At 38.4% G+C, this 19,491-nt stretch overlaps 1 protein-coding gene across 2 annotated transcripts in view; it reads left to right on the forward strand.

Annotated features, from left to right (window-relative positions):
- The window catches only part of grin2ab (glutamate receptor, ionotropic, N-methyl D-aspartate 2A, b), a 191,291-nt gene that overhangs the window by 132,372 nt on the left and 39,428 nt on the right, over positions 1-19,491 (forward strand). For both annotated transcript variants that reach the window (XM_021308564.2, XM_012882477.3), the window contains exons 5-8: positions 2,820-2,986; positions 4,874-5,008; positions 5,107-5,206; positions 9,741-9,946. In XM_021308564.2, coding sequence (XP_021164239.2) covers positions 2,820-2,986; positions 4,874-5,008; positions 5,107-5,206; positions 9,741-9,946 — 608 coding nt within the window. The remainder of the gene's footprint in view (positions 1-2,819; positions 2,987-4,873; positions 5,009-5,106; positions 5,207-9,740; positions 9,947-19,491) is intronic.

Consider the following 19,491-nt stretch of genomic DNA (forward strand, 5'->3'; position numbering starts at 1 on the left):
ATGCAGACCCCCCCCCCCCGCTCCGCTCCGCACCGCACCGCACAAAACTTGTTCTGGCCGCCAACTCACCGCCTCGCCTCGCCTCGCCTCGCCTAAGCTCGCTCGCGGTACCTGCGGGAAACACCGCCTTCCGCATGTCAGCTGTGTTTTTTTCCGGCCAGCACCTTTCTTCCTCTTTGAATCTGAGGCTGGGCTGACAGCGAGGTTATTGGCGCATTATCGCCACCTACTGTTCTGATTCAAACCCCTACACCGCAGCAACAGACCTTCACAAAATAAAAGCATGTGACCAACATGCGTTAACGCGCGTTAAAGAAAATATCGCCGTTAATAGTCTAATGAGTTAACGCGAAATTAACGCGTTAACTTGCCCAGCCCTACTAAAACATCAAGTGTGTATATAAAACACAAACACAGATCATTAAAATCAAGAGAAGACTGAATCCTTCATACGTACTTGTACTCGAACTTTAAAGTGCTAAATCTGTGTTTTAAATCATTTTAATTGCTTTACTACTCCAAGCTTTCACTCAGTCAAATATATATATTTGTACTTTGGCTGTTTACTTTTTCTTTCATTTTTTTTCTCAGTGATCAGCTCAATGATCAATAGTAAACTCAGATTTGGGATATTGTGCGTTAGAAATGTTGCCTTGGAGCAGCACAGTCCTGGGTTTAAATCCTGAACCGTTTTGCAACAAGAACAGCCCCAGGTTATCATTCTCCGTATGCGTGGGTTCTCTTTGGATACTCTCGCTTCCTCCCACAGTTCAAAAAATACATGATAGGTGAATCAGCTTCTCTAAATTAAATGGTGGATGATTGTCTTGTATCGCCATGTTTCCCTGTGATGGGCTGGCGACCTGTCCAGGATGCACCCCACCTGTCATCCATTAAGTGCAGGAGACAGGTACAAGCCACCTCTAGCGACCCAGCTAGAAATAAGTATAGTGGATGGATTTACACGCTTCCTCCTGACTAAACTTGCCAAAATCTAAGTAGTGAGAGCTGAGCAGGGTTAAAGTTGCAAAATAGCACAAAATGGCACATTCAGATCTTCCCCACGTCTAGACTGAAAACTCCCTCACCTGCATTCATCCTCATGCTGCTGACAAGATCACGAAAGTATTCATACTGAAAGTGATGGTGTAGGGTCAGAAACCTGTTGAGTTTATGCTCAGGTTTTGCTGACTTATGCAGAGATCATAGATGTGCAGTAGTGTTGCCAAAGAAAGTCTAAGAACAGCACAGATGTGCAGAGGATACAATGTAATGAGGGTTTCCAAGTTTGCAATGATCCAGCTAATTTCGAACAGTAGTGGAAATCCTAGAAACCGCAGGGTGGCATTGGTTTGCAGATTTAAATTAGAATAACAGTATCAAGAGTTCATGTCATTAGGAAGGAGGGAACATTGTTTAACAAAGACAGGAACATCGTCTACTAATCTATAATCTACTCTGCTGTAAGGTATAGTTATTAGCTTTGTGGATCACCATATTTTTGTACTAAAATCCAATTTTCTATATATTAAACTGTTATCCTTGGGATTTTCTAATATGTAAAAAGTCCCAAGGATTTTCCAAATACATGTGGGAAGGAGCCGGAGTACCCGGAGAGAACCCATGCATGCTTGGAAAGAATACGCAAACTCCATGCATACAATGCCTGGGACAGGATTCAAACCTGGGACCTTCTTGCTGCAAGGCAGCAGGACTAATTACTGTTACTTTTTTTTGCTGTTACTTTTTTTTTTTGCTTCATTAATGAAGTTATAACTTTTGAAAATTTTTCAAAAAGTTCTTTTTGCCTAATATTAAAAATGGGAATGATCGGTAACATTCAATTGTAATAAAGAGAAAAAACTGAGGAAATCTGCATTGCACACTGTAGCTAGCAGATCCAGTTTGGGTTAATGTTTCTTCAAAGACTCTCTCCCTGCAGCAGGTATCTTAACCTCAGCCTATATGATTGAAAGTTTTATTTTCCTTCTCATTCCACCCTTCAGCGCCCTCTTCTTCCCCCTCTCCTCTCACTTCTCTTCGTTGTTATATGTACGGACCCTGGTGCTTTTTATTGGGACTCCGGGGGGGTGACGACTCAGAAGACACTTAACACAAACACACATCCTGCAATCATTAGCAACTTATTTCACACTCACTTTGGGTCTCATTCATTTTAACAGCCGCTTCGGTTTTGGTAGCCCTCGCTGCTGCCTCTTCCTCTCACACTCGTCTTCACTTTTCTCTCATTGCTGAGACTAAATGATTTAACTGAGGAAGCCATTGTGAATTAATGCTGTGAAATTGTGAACAGTTTAAAAGAGGATGTCCTGTAATTTCACATGAGGCAGATATAAAATGAATCCATATTGTTCACAATTTCATGCCACAGTAAAGATATTTTTAGCGTCTTTTTTTTTCTTTTTTCTTAGTCAAGTTAGCAGCATAGCACCATATAACGTGTCACTTGGCATGGCATTAGTATTGGGATCAATTACTTTTATAGATAATCCATGGCTGTTTGTTATGTTAGCTGCTGAGTGCTGAAGTGAATTAAGCCTGTGAGTTATGAGGCCGTTATCACCGACCATTAGTGTCTCCCTCTTGTTGCCAGCAGTCACTCTTTTGCAGCGCGGTCTCACTTGTCGCCTGAATCTCTCGCTCTTTCTGTATCTTTTTCTCTCTTTTTCATTTCCCTCCCCTCCTCTTGTCCAGCACTTATACTGTCTCCTATCTCGGCTCTTCTCATGGTTTCGCCTGATTGCAAAAGTTCTCCTGAAAAATCAGATTTTCAGCTATTCCGCTCTGTGTATTTGCAGGACGAGAAGTCCACTTTCTTCCAGTTCGGCGCAGCCTTGCAGCAGGAGGCTCTGCTCATGCTTGCAATCATGGAGGAGTATGACTGGCATGTTTTTTCCATCGTAACTTCCAAGTTCCCTGGCTATCAGGATTTCATCAGCACGCTGAGAGTGACTGTGGATCACAGGTACAAATACACCCTCAAACACTCTCACATACTCTAAAAAAAACCCTGTACTGTGCTTATAAGTGTTGTTCCACATATTTGGTTTCACCACAAAACAAATCTACAGTAAATTAGCTTTTGTCCTTGTTTTTGATCACACTGTTCGCTAATTGTCAAAAAGACAAAACCCTACAATAGAGGTCTAACTCAGTAAATTGCAACATTGTGATAGAGTTCATTCATTTCGGTATGCCAATTGATGAATTAAAGCTCATATTATACAGATTCATCGCACTGAAAGTGATCAGTTTATTTGTTGGTTCATTTTGGTTTACAGCTATGAAAACCCAGAATTTGAATATTACATAAAACAAAAAAAAAAAGGAATTGAAATGCAGAAATGGCATGTTATGGTCATGTTATGGTTTACACAACCATAGGGAAGAGTGCTGACTTGACAGTAGTGCTGCAGACAATCATTCACACGGAAAGTAAGGTACCAAAGATCATTGCTGAAGAAATTGGCTGATCACAGAATGTTGGATCTAAGTATATTCATGAAAGGTTGAATGGAAGAAAAATATCTGGTTAAAAAGGCACATATGTGATAGATTTAACCACAGTCCTGAGAGGATTTTAAAGCAAAACATTTGAGAGAAATTCACGAGGTTAGCACCAGATGCAAACATATCCAGGCCATGAGCTACAACTGTCACATTTCTTGTGTTAAGACAACAGTGGCGTCCTACCGAACAAAGACAAAATGGACTGGATGGTTGCTACATGGTCCAAGGCCTTCCTTTTAACTGAAAGGGAATTCTGCATTTGATTGAACACCAATGTTTCATATGTTGGAGTAAGAGTGTGTTTTTTTTTTTTAGCACATACCTGTTTTACTATGTAGCACTTTAAGATTTGTATAAATATAAAGTGTATTACAAATCCAGTGCATTATTATTATTATTATTATTATTATTATTATTATTAGGAGGGAGGAGGGGCACAGCATCAAAATTGGAAATACATTCTGTATTTAAAAAATCCTTATTTTTATTGTTTATTATGTAATGTTTTAATTCTTTGATGAACACAGTTTTCGTTGTTAGCTGTAAGCGATAATCATCACAATTAACCAAACTACATGATTAAAAGTCTTGACTCTGTGTTAAATGTATCTGTATCATATATGAGTTTTACTTTTAATTGAATTAAATAAAGGTCTTGATGATATTGTAAGTTATTGAGATGCACTGGCTTACATGCCGTACTTTGCAAAATGAGGTGTGGAGAGCTTCTGAAGTTTAGTTGCTTTTCTTTTTGATGATGATGTTAGTCTTTTTAAGTTTAATCACAGGGACAGCTAGTCACTTTGGCTACAGTATATTCAAGTATATTCACATTTAACCTGGTGATGTTCACATAAGTCACCTTTTTGTAGAGTTAGTTTCACGACAGAACACTATTAGCTTAATCATGTAGCCTTACACTCACTATTTTGAGAGAAATAAAGGAAACATCTTGCTATGCCACCGAGTCAGAACCTCGGAAATGCGACCAAGGACATCGGCGGACTTGATGATCCACTCAGTCCCTTTTTGTTTCTTCAAATTTAGACCTGCGAAACACACGTTTTTCATTTTGCTAGCATAAATTGCAAAATCGGAAACAGCATGAAAGCTGCTTTACAGTAATTTTCATTTCTCTGTATCAGATTTATTCATTTATTTTTTTTAACAAACTAGAGCATTGACTGTTCATGTTTCAGAAATGGTTCTTACAGGCAGAAATACCAAACAAGTTTTTTTTTTTTTTTTAAGGGGTGCATAGTGTTGTATCTGATCGTCACCGTCTCTTTGCGGTTGCTGACGAGATTAAGCAGCCGTTTTCCTTAATGGTGTGTCGTTACAGCTTTGTGCGCTGGGACCTGCAGAGTGTTGTGACTCTAGATGCTGTAGATGGTGACCCAAACTCAAAATCACACATCGCCCTCAAGAGGATACAGAGCCCTGTTATACTGCTGTACTGCTCCAAGGATGAGGCACTGTGAGTGTTGGTGTCTTTCATTCGCTGTCGTGCTGTTTGTGTTCCTTTGTCACATGTTACCAGATTTCAGCTGTGACTCGGTCTCCTCTCCCTGACAGATATATCCTGGAGGAAGCTCGGTCGTTGGGTCTAATAGGAGCTGGTTACATCTGGATTGTGTCAAGTCTCACCACTGGAAATCCAGACTTCACCCCTGAGGTAGTGAAGCCCTCGGTGCCGTAAACAGGTGGCCACTTTCAGGCGGTTTGACAGGACAGGACATGTTCTTGATACCAAGCTGTTTGGGCCATCCTTTGCCGGCTTCGAATGTATGCTCTTTTGTTTTCCCTGCTCAAAACTGATAGGTGACAGAAGTGATACCTCAAATAAAGAAATAGATGATCATTTTTTGCTTGCTGAAGTCAACAGTAATATTTCTTTCAAATCAGCGAGCATGTCTGTACTTATGTCTGTGCCTAACATAGTTTGCTTAGCCCCATAGCAGGCTATTGTATATAAAATAAAATATGATCTAAATATAATTGATCAAAATTAACTCTTCTGTCTACATAATATACCAGAAAATAGATAAAGCTCTGATGCAGAGCAGGAAAATGGACAGTGGTGTGCAGCATCATAGTAATAATCTGTAACTCTTAATTGTGTGGTTCTTAATAAGTATTATTTTTAAAATTATTTGTAGTTCACCAGGCAGGCAATTAGAATTTCTTTAAATAAAAACATAAATTCCTTCACATTATGCTCAAACATTTTAGTCCCTTCACAGCAGATGTGCTGGCTACTCTGGTAAAGATATGTCAAAGCCTTAAAACAAATTTCTCTTTTATTGCAGAGACATGATCTCACAGTGAAGAAAGTCGAAAAATCCCACTTTTACTGTGCAATCAATGAGGGGGAAAAAGCCTTTAAAAAAACATTTTTTGCTAAATCAGCAGCGCCACGTTTGTTTGCACTCCTGCTGTTAATAAATTGTACCACCCTCTTTTGCCAGCAATGCAGCACTAAGTCTTAAGTTGCATTTCATAAAGTTGGAGCGCATGTCAAGAGGGACTTTTGATCATTCCTTTGTGCACAATCTTTCTAGATTATCCAGTCTCCTGGGTGCTCTCTTCTCTTCAGTTCACCACCAGGTCTTCTATAAGGTTTAGCTCTCGGGGCTGAGTTTGCCACAGAAGAAAGTTTTCTGTTTGGTTTGTTTTTTTTTTTTGTCTGGCGAACCCTTTTTGTGTCGATTTGACCAAATGTTTTGCATCACTGTCATGCCGAAGGACCCAGTGACGACCCATTTATGTTTAACTATTCAAAGATTCACGATGTCACGCTAGCAAGTTTTTCAGGGCCTTTAGAAACAAACTGGGCCACAGCATCACAGTCCTTCACTGGAGATAAGAGCTGGGCATTAGGTGCCCCTCCCACACTTACTCTACATTATTTGTTTCATCCCAGACCAACCTGAAAAAAGCACTTAGCTGAGTTAAACTCCCAGTGGCAACGTCCAGACACAAGACTTTTTTTCCCCTAGTGTGTGTCCAAAACAACTGGTTAGCTTGTTGATTTTATATAATGGTTGTTATAAAGGTTTGGTGACCCCAAGATGACACTCTCTGCCACAGTTTACTCCCAGTGAGCTTTCTTATTTTTTAGCTTTTGCTACCACCTTCCTCAATGTTTTGGTTGCAAGATAATAGTTGGGGTCCCATGCAGCCTTAACTGTCACATTTCGACATTGTTTTAATCCTTTTTAATTGTTCTCTAGATGTTGGCTATTTTGGGAGAGAATTTATTTTCCTGTAGCCATTTCTTAAAGATCAGCGCACATTTTCTTTGTGCCAAATGGTTCTCTTGTCTTTCCCGTTGAAGAGTGGTTAAAAGAAATTGGCCTTTACATCACATTCTATTTGTTCCCCTGCAGTAACATTTAGTAATAGATTACTGATTTAAAGTTCACAAAGATTGTTCAACTTTAGAAATGCTTTGATTTCATGTATTTTGAAGAAAATAGCTTAAAAAGCCGATAAAGCATTGTGCTAAGGGTATTGTTTTAAACAATGTCACTTGATCCGCATTTTCCCTCAATTAAGTCAGTGTACTGTGCAAGTGGGAGTGGGGGCCAAGTGTTTAGAGAGCCGGGTGTTTGCATCCTGGAGAGGCCCCAAAAGTGGATGGTTTGAAACTCAGTCCATCATTCTGGGTCAATGAGCAAGACCCTTGACCACAGATTTCTCCCCGTGCGCCACTCAGTGTTGACAGCACACTGCTCCATAAGGGATGGGTTAAATGCATTTCCCCTCTGTGGGACTATAAAGCAAAATATTTACTCAAAATTAAGTTGTTTTTTTTTCATAGTGAAATTACGTTACTGCAATAAAAGATTTATTTATTTAATGGATTTTTACTTTTGTTTACTTGGCAAGCCTGGTAATATGTATGATGCTGTTTTATTCAGTTTGACAAAGAGACAAAAAAGAAAAACAATTTAAAACTTTAAAGACAAACAACCCAACTGTAACTGTTGCAAACAATGGTTTATTACCTCTTAACACCAGCTGAATTCTCGTCTAAAAGTCTAATCATTTTCGTTTCCACCCAATATTATGGTTATTATATCAACAAGATGATATAGTGGTGAGAGTTTAAAAAGGATGTGAATGAATTTTTTATAGGTTTATATTGCTATAGCAGATGAAAACACAAGATGTGTTTTCACTGATTTTGGCAGAGAGAAAAAAAGAGCAATGTATGTATGCAGATTAAAACATGTGATAATGGAACGTGATAAGTCATGTGTGTAAAAATATAATATAAATGTTTTATTACATTGCATTAAATTGCATTATTGCAATTTCTTACTTGTATTTGTACCTTTTATACTAAGCCCCTTATGTTGCAGTTTCTTGCATCCCGTCAGCGGTGTTTTACTAGTTTTACCAGTTTATCCTAATATAGACTATCAATTCTGGTGTTAGACCAGTACCTAACTTTAAATATTTGATTAAATTCAACTTGAACTGAGTCAAAACATCTATGGATATTGTAGGTGCTCTGTTGATAACATCTTATGGACATTACAAAAGAAATAAAACACTGTACAAAATGTATAAAGCTCAAATATAAAAACAAAAAAATCATCAAAAGCATAAGCACACCTTTGATCAAGTTACAATATCTGTGATCACTTGAATGTCATTAAGAAGATGGACTGTGGGATTTCACAGTAACTTTGAACTGTAGGTTGTATCTGATTCCAACATAGAAGAGATAAATTGTTAAACTTCACAAGGGTGGAAAAAGATACAACAATGTGAGCAACTAAAAGCAGTCATAATGAGGTAAAAAAAAAAAACACACCATATTGTTTCTGATCGGTCCCACAGTGTCCATCCTTCTAAAATAAGGCTTCATGGGGTCTGTGCACAAAAGTGCTTCAGATTTTGCAAAGAAGGTGTCAATGAAAATATCTGAATTTCAGAATTTGAGTTGCCCTGACACCTCAGCCAATGTAGGAGAGACAGCACGTAGTCAACCCGCATAAAAAGAAATACTAGTCCTGACAGTGAAAACATAGAGGTGAGAGTGTAATGATGTGGGTCCACATAAATGTTAAATATGTTTACAAAAAGTCTCTACAGTTAAAGCCTGGTATCATCTATGTTTCTGGTCTGGATGAATACGGAAAAAGAGTATTGGCAAACAATCTATAGATTGCGGTTTTTACCCCTATTACTTCCCCTATTAAGTTCCCATTCATCCACCCATCTTTAAAAACTGTAGAAATTTAATAGGAAAAAGGACTAAGAATCCTGGTAATCTTAGTTTGGAAAACTTTGGAATTTTGACTCAAAAAATCAGCAGGAAACCTGAAAAATTATGTTTAAAACCGACAAAATAATTTCCAACGGTTACCTGATGACAAGGTGACTCTCAGTCTCCAGAAGCCTAGCTTATTGCTGCATAATAACAATACTATAATAAACAAAACTATGACCTACCCAGCAATGTCACCACCTCACAAGCCGGGAAAAAGACGAGCGTTTTTATGAAAGAATTGTACAACAATAATAAAAGCATCGCAGCGACGAGCAGCTTAAAAGAACTGGTGGAGCACTTATTTGGATAATTGTCCAAACCTTTTCTGGTCCTAATGCCAAGAAGGATCGACTCCATTAGGAACATTAAGGTGGGGAATAGAAAAACTGCAAAAATGATTAGTCCCCGTTGTTTCGCATTAAATTCCAAATACCACAGTTTTGAAATTAGAAAGACAGTTTTAAATCAGTTCAAACATTATATGATATTACATGTGGACATACTCGGCCCGCCACTAGATGATCAGCTCAGATGTTTTCCCACTGAGACATACTAGAGTTAGTTTTCTCTTTTTCTAAACAACATCCTTCCTCTATCATCCATCATTCTGTCTGACATGAATCTTCATATTTGAGTTGGGTTACATCTGATTATAGAGTCAACACCAAATTGAAATGAAAAAAAAAAAAACTAGGGGAGGGTGGACTGGCAGGTTTAAAGAAATGTACTTATCGGGATGCCCAATGTAGGAACAGAGAATCACACTTGTGCAAACGAGGAATTATTTCAGCATAGCGGAGGGAACCTTGACGCCTCTGAGAAACACTTCGGGATGTAAAGAAATAAAGGGCCGAGATGCTGAATTGAAGTAAAATTGAATCCTGCACAGCACATGTGCCGCTGCTCAGATCTCTTTTCCTTTCAGATGTATCCCCTGGGTATGATCTCTGTATCCTATGACGACTGGGAGTACCCGCTGGAGACGCGGGTGCGGGACGGGGTGGGCATCATTTCCACTGCAGCCACCTCCATGTTGCGGGAGAAAGGCGAGCTGCCAGAGGCCCAGACCAGCTGCTATAGCACGCCATCAGACAGGAGCCCGGGGAAGCTCCCACCTAGTGCCCTACGCAGGTGTGTGTATGTGTGTGCGTCTGTGTGGGTTTATGTGTGACGAGTGTAAGAAGATTGAGGTCTAGGGACTTGCATAACTCAGTTTGTCTTTGTAGCTCGGTGTTCAGCGGTCTTGCGTAACACTTTTTAATGTTCTAATGAGACGGCTGGTGTTGGGGAAGGAAGCGGAGATGACAGCAGTGTTAAACTCTGTGATTTCTAATGACATTTAACACTGTCAGCTTTTGTGCGCAGCTTTTTGAAGCCCATTGTGTCTCCTTAGCTAAAAGACAAAAAAAGGGGAAAGGCAGACCTTTATGTTGCTGCTGCTCTGTATTAACGAGAGCTCAGCAGCTTCTGATGTGGACGTGTTTTTCCTTCGTGACAGAATGCACTTCCAACAAGTCAGCCTTAAAGCAGATTTTTAGCCACTTTGTTCTTCTTACATTTTTTGTTACACAGCTCTGTGGACAGCACATAAAATAGCCCACAAAAGTGAGTACACCCCTCACATTTTTGTAAATATTTTATTATATATTTTCATGGGATAACACTGGAGGTATGATACCACCATACAATGTCATCAGTGTACAGCTTGTATAACACTGTAGATTTGCTCTTCTCAAAACAAACTCAACACACAGACATCGATGTTTAAGCTGCCGGCAACAAAACTGGGCACACCCTTAAGTGAAAATGTCCACATTCGGGGAAGGGCTTGAACTACTTCGACATGACTTTTTCCTTTAGGTCTTGGTAAGTAAGGCGGGGAGTCCCATCTGGTGTTTGCAAATACAAATTGGAGGCTGCAGTCAAAATTCGGGGAAACAAGCGCCCTGTATGGAACACTTTAATTTAGCTAAAGAAACGGGACTTTCCGGCTAATATGGAGAGCAGGCAAACTTCGTTGGCACTCATAATTTCTTCAATGAACTGTAGCTCCCCACAGATGGCAGCGCTTGTGCAGCCTCAAACCATGACACTCCCACCCCATGCTAGAATATTTTTCTAAATATTTTTCAGACTCTATGAAGGTCTTTCAAAAATGTATTTGCCGCTTTTTCTAAGTTGCATTTCTTTAAAGCTGATGGACACTAAGTGGTATGTTCGCACAAACAAGTTAATCCTCATCTGCCAGGGTCAAGATGCATTGAGTGAAGCCAAGTTGGCAAGTGTGTGTGATGTAGGATAAAGATACTATTTGTTTTCATTTCTTTAGTTTTATCTGTGAGAAATCCCAAAAGGAAGGGGAAAAAACAATATGGGGAAAAAAACAATATCTTATTTTCTGCCTTTCCTACCCTCTTCCTCACTGTGCTTGTAGGCAAGATAAACGTGTGTCCTCCTGCAGGCTAATTTGTCTCAGTATCAGTTATTTTTAACTTTTACATTATGTTTCTGATTCTGGATATGGGCCAGTTTAGGTGAAGGGCTGTTTTCAAGTTCCAGTTTTCCTGAATTATCAAGATTACCACACATTTGCTTTACTTGGATAAAATGTTCTGTATTTTTTTTTTACTCATTTTAAAGAGGAAGACATAAGTGAGTGACATGCTTTTCAGATCATCTTTCGATATGTAAAGATTAAATGGAAAAATTGCTTCAGTTTACATTTCACATGAATTAGTGGTGGTTTATTATCAATTATTTTGTCATCGGTAATTTAACAAAATGATTTATTACCTGAGATAACACATTTATAGACAAGAAACCCTCTCAAGAACCACACAGAGAAAGAGAGATACATGCACTGAGTAGAAATTCAAATTCATTCAAATTGAAGGTAAATTATTTTTTTTAATTTATTTTTTGTTTTTTTTAATCCTTCAGAGTTTTTGTTACTGCAATAACAAACCGAAAGTTAGAAAGTTATTAAAGCTTCTGTCACATTTATTTGAAAAGAAATAGACATCTTTAGACATCTTTACCAGTGGTTACAGTAAAGATGTTTTAGCCAAAGGAAAACTGGTATACGATAGCATAAATAAGAGTCTTAGCTTCAGAGGGATTCAGATTGCTGCTGAGAGCGACTCTGAGGAAGACAACATTTCATGCGATACGGTACAAAACTTTCTCACCTATTTCACATATTTTCTTCGAAAATTTCTCCACTTTTTTCATGACTATTCAATATTTTTCCTATTATTTATTTATCCTCAGTAAAATTATGTCACTAGAGCACTGAAACAAAATTAATGAATTGGAGATATTCTTCCTAAATCTTTCCTAAAATGACGTCACTAAGACCTACTTTTAGTCTTGGGATTCTTTGTAAATACGGGCACAGATGTTTTGGTCAAACATCAGGACAGAGAAAGTGTAAAACAAACAGGCAAAGTCTAAAAAAAAAGAAGGAACCATCACAAAAGCCAAGAGAACTTTTGACGCAGACCACTTAAAAAGAAAATACTGACTATTTGAACTGACTAAAGTGTCTATAAAGTAGTGGGTCTATAACTTTTGCACAGTTCTATATTTGCGTCCCTCATTAATGGCTGTCCGCTGCTCTCTGGAGATGTTGTTCTTGCCAGCTCCTTTAAACAGTAAGAGAAGAGAAAGATGCCAAATTATAAACACGCCATCACAGCACCGAGAGTCATGCTGCTTGTCATCATGTTTCTGTGCTGTGATGTTGTGACGGCCTCATGAATATGAAAGATGCGGTGGCCAAAATGCGAAATAATAAATTCTGATGTCTATATGAAACTAACAAACACACAAAGGTCAGGTGACTCTGCTCTGTTTATCTGTGATGAATTATGAGCTCCTTTATTAGAATAGGAGCCATGATTTAATTTCGACAATTATGTCTTTGTTATCCAAATTCTCCTCCTTATCAGCTCATTACAATATATATTAAACCATGTTCAATAGTGCTACTGTTAACATGTTGATCCAGTATAACTCCTAAAAGAAGCTTTCTTTTTTCTGCCACAGATGCACTTAATTTGTCTCAGGAAGTTATTAAATTTAGTGAAAACCGGTGCATTGATTTTTGTGGTAACGAACTGACAGGTTGGATTCCCCTTCCCTGAGTATGAGGTGGTGAGGCGTTGATCAGGCTCCTGCATACATTAGTTTAGATTTCATCTTTGCCGCAGTGTGCGCATCAACAGCGTGAGACAGAGACGAAGGAACAAGACAACATAATCTGGCATTTAAAAGACACCATCAAACCTGCTGGATCCAACATCACTCCGGCTGCACGGGAATTAACATCTTAGACTTCAGTATGTTTGAGCAGCGTAATAGTACAGGGTGAAAACGAGCTTTATTCTTTGTACGTTTATTTAGAAAAATGTTTCTGTGATAGCTTTCCCCTCTCTTGCTGCTTTAAAATTATATTGAAAGATCCTTTTCCCCTCCTTCATTCATGCATTTTGGAAAGTTTCTCACACCAGGGTCACGTAAAGTGTTACAGCTAACAGCAGATCAAATTTGAAAATTATTGTTTATGATAATGCCATTTAAACAACAGCTGGCTGTTTTTAATTCCCCATAAAATTGTTCAGTGATTAATTACATTCTTTATTGTGTACAATCAGGGGAAAACAAACATATACTTCTTTTATTGTGAGGCTTTTTAAACCTCAGACCAAAAAAAATAAAGATCTGATCTTTGTCAGGTTTTAAAATTATTCAAATCCAACCTGGAGTGTACAAAGACGCACAACAGATCCCATCTTGCAGCCTCTTGCAGCATTCGGCTTAAGTGCTGCAGCTCCCAAACAGTCATGTACAGGCGCTAAAGGAAGCTAAATTGTTTTTGTAACTTATTCCAGGAAGTGGACCTCATATACTATATAGACTTGTTAAACAAAGTGAAATATCAAGCACTTATATGATAATTGTGGTTTTCAGATTATGAAAGCAGCCTCAGAAAAAATATCAAAAAAATTGTCAGGATTCTGAGAAGCATGTTCATTTCTATTTCTACTTGGATGGGCCTCCTTTAAGTCCTGCCTTGGCGTTTCAGGCATACCTGATATAAAATCTGCTTGCCAACATGTGCCAGGGCAGTTTTTTCTCTACAAAAAGGACATCTTAAAACAGCATTGTAATTGAATGGTTGCCTTTATTAATCCAGACTTCATCCAGCATCAATGTAGGTAGACCAAATTGATGTCATAGTAACCTGTGTTTGCATGACCTTCAACCATTTGGATTGCTGTGTATCACTGATGTGTGTGTTGACTAAGTGAATGTATGCGTAGAAATAAGTGAGTTTGTGTTGAACAGGCGAGTGTGAGTAAGTTCGTCATCTGGAGGTACACGTCAGATAAATTGAAAGAGTGGCAAGACTAAGCCCAGGACCCTGTCCACTCATGGCCCTTACCAACCCCTGGTGGCAAGCTTGCCCAATAGGGGAGACCTTCCTAGACCCCCCACACAAACAACACCACACAACACCACACCAAGGGGGGCAGATTTCCTAATGGAAAGCAAAATTTACTTATAGCGGTGTCCCAATACCAATACTGACTACGCTGCAACTCAAAGGCTAGATACCACTCTATAGCTGGTAGTGGAGCTATACACCAAGAGGTTTTTTTGTTGAACCTCTAAAAGAAAAAGGAGAGAGGATAAATGAAGCTCTCACCGAATTTGTCGGCCTTGATGGTCAGTCGTTTTCAGTGGTCAATGATATTGTTAAGTTATTTTTGATTAATAAGCACCAATTTATTAAGTTCCTCAGTATTGGTACTTGGAATCGGCTAGCATATAAACTGAAGTACTCGTATTTGTATCCGGCTTGGAAAAAACTTGTATCGGGACTCCCCTATTTACTTTAATCTGAAAAGAGGACTCTGGTCGACTGAACAACAGGTGAGATGCATGTGTAGTATTGGTCTGTGTGTAGCAGCTCTTGATAAACTGACATCAACCTCACCACTTGTTAATCTTCCCAAATTATTTTATGGATTTTGGTTGACAATCCTCTGAAGGCTGCAGTTACCCCTGTTGCTGTTGCAATTTTTCCCACCACATTTTTTCCTTCCATTCAACTTTATTTGAACAAGCTTAGATACAGCACTATGTGAACAACCAGCTTCTTTAGTGATGACTTTTTGTCTCTAACCCTTCTTGTGGATGGTTTCAATAACTGCCTTCTGGACATCTGTCCAGTCAGCAGTCTTCACTATTAATTGGTAAACCAACTGGGTGAGAGAACATTTAGAGGCTTAGTGAACCTTTACATGGGGTTGCAATTAGCTGATTAGGGTGTAGATGTTAACTTTTTCACTGTATTTGGATTTTCTGAATTTGGGATGTTCTTTGTCTGAAAGCCATAATTATCAAAAATACAAAACTCAAGGTTTCGAATAATTTGCTCAATCTGTAACAAAACGATTTCACTTTTTGGAATGAGTGATTAAAATGTTGACCTTTTTCCCAATTATGTAATTTTCTTTTTATATACCTCCATAATCAGTTGATTCTTGAATATGGAAAATAAATATAAATGGTAAATGGTCTGAACTTATATAGAGCTTTTCCAGTCATACTGACCACTCAAAGCACTGTACATTAGAGCCACATTCACCCAATCCCACGCGCACACATTCATATACCGATATGCAGATCGGTGGGCAAATTGAGGTTAAGGGCTTTGCCCTGGGGCACATCAACATGTGATAAGGGGTAGCTGGAATCTCATCCACAACCTTCCGGTTGCAAGACGACCACTCAACCCATCAAGCCACAGTCGCCCCATGTATATATATATATAGGCTACTTAGTTGTTTTTTCGGTTGCTTTTTTTTTTTTTTACTTTTCATTACAACCTGTTTATATGTATTGTGGTTCTGGTAAATTCAGATTGACTCTACTGAAATATGAAAGATTATGACTCGTAAACCCACTCAAAGTGATGTCCTGCTGATGGATATAGTTTATCAGAAAGACATGACCACATCATCGTACAGCATACTAAGAGGAGCTTTAAAATAAATCTTAAATGCCTCACTGTCAAAGTGAGTACAAGCTGTCCCTTTAGCAGGTTACAAATTGCTTCACTTCACAAATTGCACCTGAAGAAGCAAGGTATGAAATGTCCAAAAACGCGCAAAATTTAAGGTGTGAAAGGAAGGAATAACTGCTCACAAATGGAAATGACTAACTAGTTAACTTCCTCCGTGCTGCTAACCAAATAGACTTTAGTTACTGTTCTTCCCCCACTTCTATAAAAGTAGGTGTTCTGACAGTTTTTTTAGTTGTAAGTGTACAAGCTTGTTAACACATTCCCAAGGTGGCTGGACATCACCATATGACCTCAGAGATGCAATATTAAAGTTTTATAAACTCGACAGTTAGTAACAGACAAAACAAAAAGCCCTTTACCTCTAAACCTAATATGACTCAATGGACAGTTAAGCCCTGAATTGTTCATACCCAGGCAGATTTATGTTTAAGACTATTTATCAAGTAGTTTATTTCTGATTGGAAACTGGACTTGCATCTCTAAAAAGATAACAGCATGTAAAAGGGGTATCTATTTTGATTTGAAATAGATGTACATTTTTATTTATGTTTTATTAAAAATGTAATGTCAAAGATTGTTCCCAATAATCACTAGAAAAAATATTTAAAAAAATTAGCATTACAGCAATCACACCTTTGCTTTAAGCATGATTCCACTGGTATTTTGGCATTTTATCTCTCAGCCTCAAAAGAGCTCCAAGTCCTTGAGGTTGGAAGGCCTCCTTGCCATCACCCTAATTTTTAGCTTCCTCCTTTAGGCAGGATTCTGTCTTGGTCTCTCAAAGATGGCACTACTGATTCGAATCAGAAGAAACATAATGGTACAATTAGAATTTTACTTTAAACCAAAATCTGGCCGGTTATGAACAATTGTAGGCTTGCAAAGCTGGATCTTAATGAGCACCAAAACAGTGCTGCTTAAAGACGTGAAACCCAAAGCACAGGACCAAACACAGCATGTGACGGCAAACATCTCCCACACACTGGAGGACTGATAATTTGGATCATTTTGCAACCACAATAGCTGGACACCTTGGTCATTAGGTTAACCACATTCTCTTCTGTCCTCTCTGAGGCCATTTGAACAACTGAAGCTTAGCTTAAACTGGGTCATTAAACAGGGTAACAATCCCAAACACTGCAACGGAGCTACAACATGATCATAAAACAGAAAAAGATGTAGTGCAGGCTTTGTCAAACCTCAGAATTCAACCTGGCTAAATAAGTCTGCATGATTAGATGTTGACTGGTTTGGTCCGAATCTAGATTTCTGCATAAGAATTGGAGCGGGTTATCTTGTCAAACTCTTTGTGATGACATTTTGGTGTGAATTGCCGTTAACTAAATAGAACAAATTAAACTGAATTGCTGTGACCTTAAAAGAACTGTGTAGGAATTAATAGCTGCAAACCTCAATGAACTGAAGCATTGGGCCAGAAAACGACCAATTCCAGTTATTGATTTTAGGACCGGGTAAAGAGCGGATAATTTTTATTATATCCTGATAAGTAAAATCCTAGAAGTGACCCTTTGTTACAGTGACAAGAGCTGCAAATATTTTATTTCTAAGAGCAAATCACTGGATCACGTCCTAAAAATGCACAACTAAACCAAAAAATGTAAATATATCGGTTTTTGTTTTCCTCTTGCATGCATTAAAAACATGCATGCTTGAACTCTGTAGATGAAAAGTGTTGCTACAAATAGGAGGAGACAGCGTTTTTCCTAGAATAAACTGCAACAGTGTTTCCGCTAAATGTACTCAGCCATGGCAATTCATTGCGACAAGGGCATCACCTGCTGCACCGTGAGGAACTTTCAAACATTAAAATATATATTTATATCGACATGCCGCTAATAAATCAGACCATTGTAATCTATAATAAAGACGGCTTCAATTACAGAGAGCAGAAGTGTCTATTATGTGTAGCTGCGTGGGTTTATGTGGAGCTAATTATTTGTGCATGCTGAGAGAGGGCGTACCGTCAATGGAGCAGTTTGGTATTGTTATTTTATTTTTATTTTTTACCCTTTTTGCAGTGCCTACATGCTCTGGGACCTTTCATTTACTTGCTCCACTGGATGAATTGAATGTGACTTAAAAAAGAAAAGAAACAGGCTGACTTCTACAGTGCTGTGGAAATGTATTTGCCTCCTTACTGATTTCTTCTGAGGTTATTAGTTTTTAGTTTCGTCTTTTTTTGTTTTGTCACAATAGAATGCCACAAACAGTTTTTTTTTTTTTTAAATCAGACAAAGTTAAACAGAGTAAATACACAATGCAGTTTTACAAAATGTCCTTTAGAAGAAAAACATCCAAAACAATCTGAGTCGATGTAAAAAAAAAAAATACCCTTTTGGTTAATTCCTGAATTACCTGTGATTGACCATATTTTTAAAATTAGGTTTTACTGGCCATGCCAAGGCCTCGTTATGGACCTGTAGGAGCAATAAGTATCTTAAATGGATCATATCTGACAGCATGACTTAAGGTAACAGATCTCAAACAGCAACACATCATGTCCAGAATGAAAGACATTCAGATGAGAAACAAAGTCATTGACATTTATCAGTCTGGAACGGATTTCAAAACTATATCTAAGGCTTAAGGACAATAAAACTTGGAACACTGGCAAACCGTGTCTAAATTACTTCAAGAACATTAAGATCAAGCCCACTTCGGTTGTGCAGCAGGACAATGATTCAAAGCAGAGATGTAATCCACATCTTAAATAGTCCAGAGAAACCATAACAAAGGTTTTGTCGAGATCTGGACTTTAATCCTCATGTAGATCCAGGTTGGCTTGGATAGCTTTTTCCCTTTTACGAATGATTTATTGATTTATTTTGTCATTTGAAAACTGCATTTGGTACTTCCTCAGTTTATTTTTGTCTGATATTAAAGTTTGCTTAATGACCTGAAATATTGAAATGTGACAGAAAAAGAAAAAAAGAATCTAAGGGCAAAAATACTTTTGCGCTCTAGTGTTGGTGAAAATAGATACTCACTACAGCTCTCTAACCTCCTCTTATGTGTGTCGACCCCAACAGCTCACTTGCAGACGAGGCAATATAAAATTCCACCTGCTGGAGTAAAGAATACTTATGATTGTTTGTAGCTACAGGGTCCACACAAAGCTGCAGTCAAATAATTCCCCTTATGCATCATGACCTTCTGTCACAATATTTCAGCTTATGCATGGACCCTTTATGGCCTTTTGCCCTGGTTGCTTACAAAGAAAACCTCGAGGGTTGTTAAATTTCCCTGCCCCGATGCTGGTTTAAATGAAAATGTGTATTGGAATAAACGCTTACGAGCAGAGGTACTATTTGGATTTAATAAAATTCAATCTAAAATGTTCATGAGTGTCATTTTGACTTTTCTGTTTTGTTAAGGCGAGGTTTCAGTTGTCAAACATCATCCATCAACTTGTGATTGACAGTGTCAAAATGAATTATTTAAGAGGAAGCGCTGTCCGTTTTGTAATTTAGTCCTCTCTCTACACTTCTTCAGACGACCCTTCTTTTTGCCCAGCGGCAGTTCAAGCTATGATCTAATGTTTTAACAACCAGATCAAGCTTGC

This window comes from Fundulus heteroclitus, chromosome 5, assembly GCF_011125445.2.
Source record: "Fundulus heteroclitus isolate FHET01 chromosome 5, MU-UCD_Fhet_4.1, whole genome shotgun sequence".
Classification (NCBI taxonomy): Eukaryota; Metazoa; Chordata; class Actinopteri; order Cyprinodontiformes; family Fundulidae; genus Fundulus; species Fundulus heteroclitus.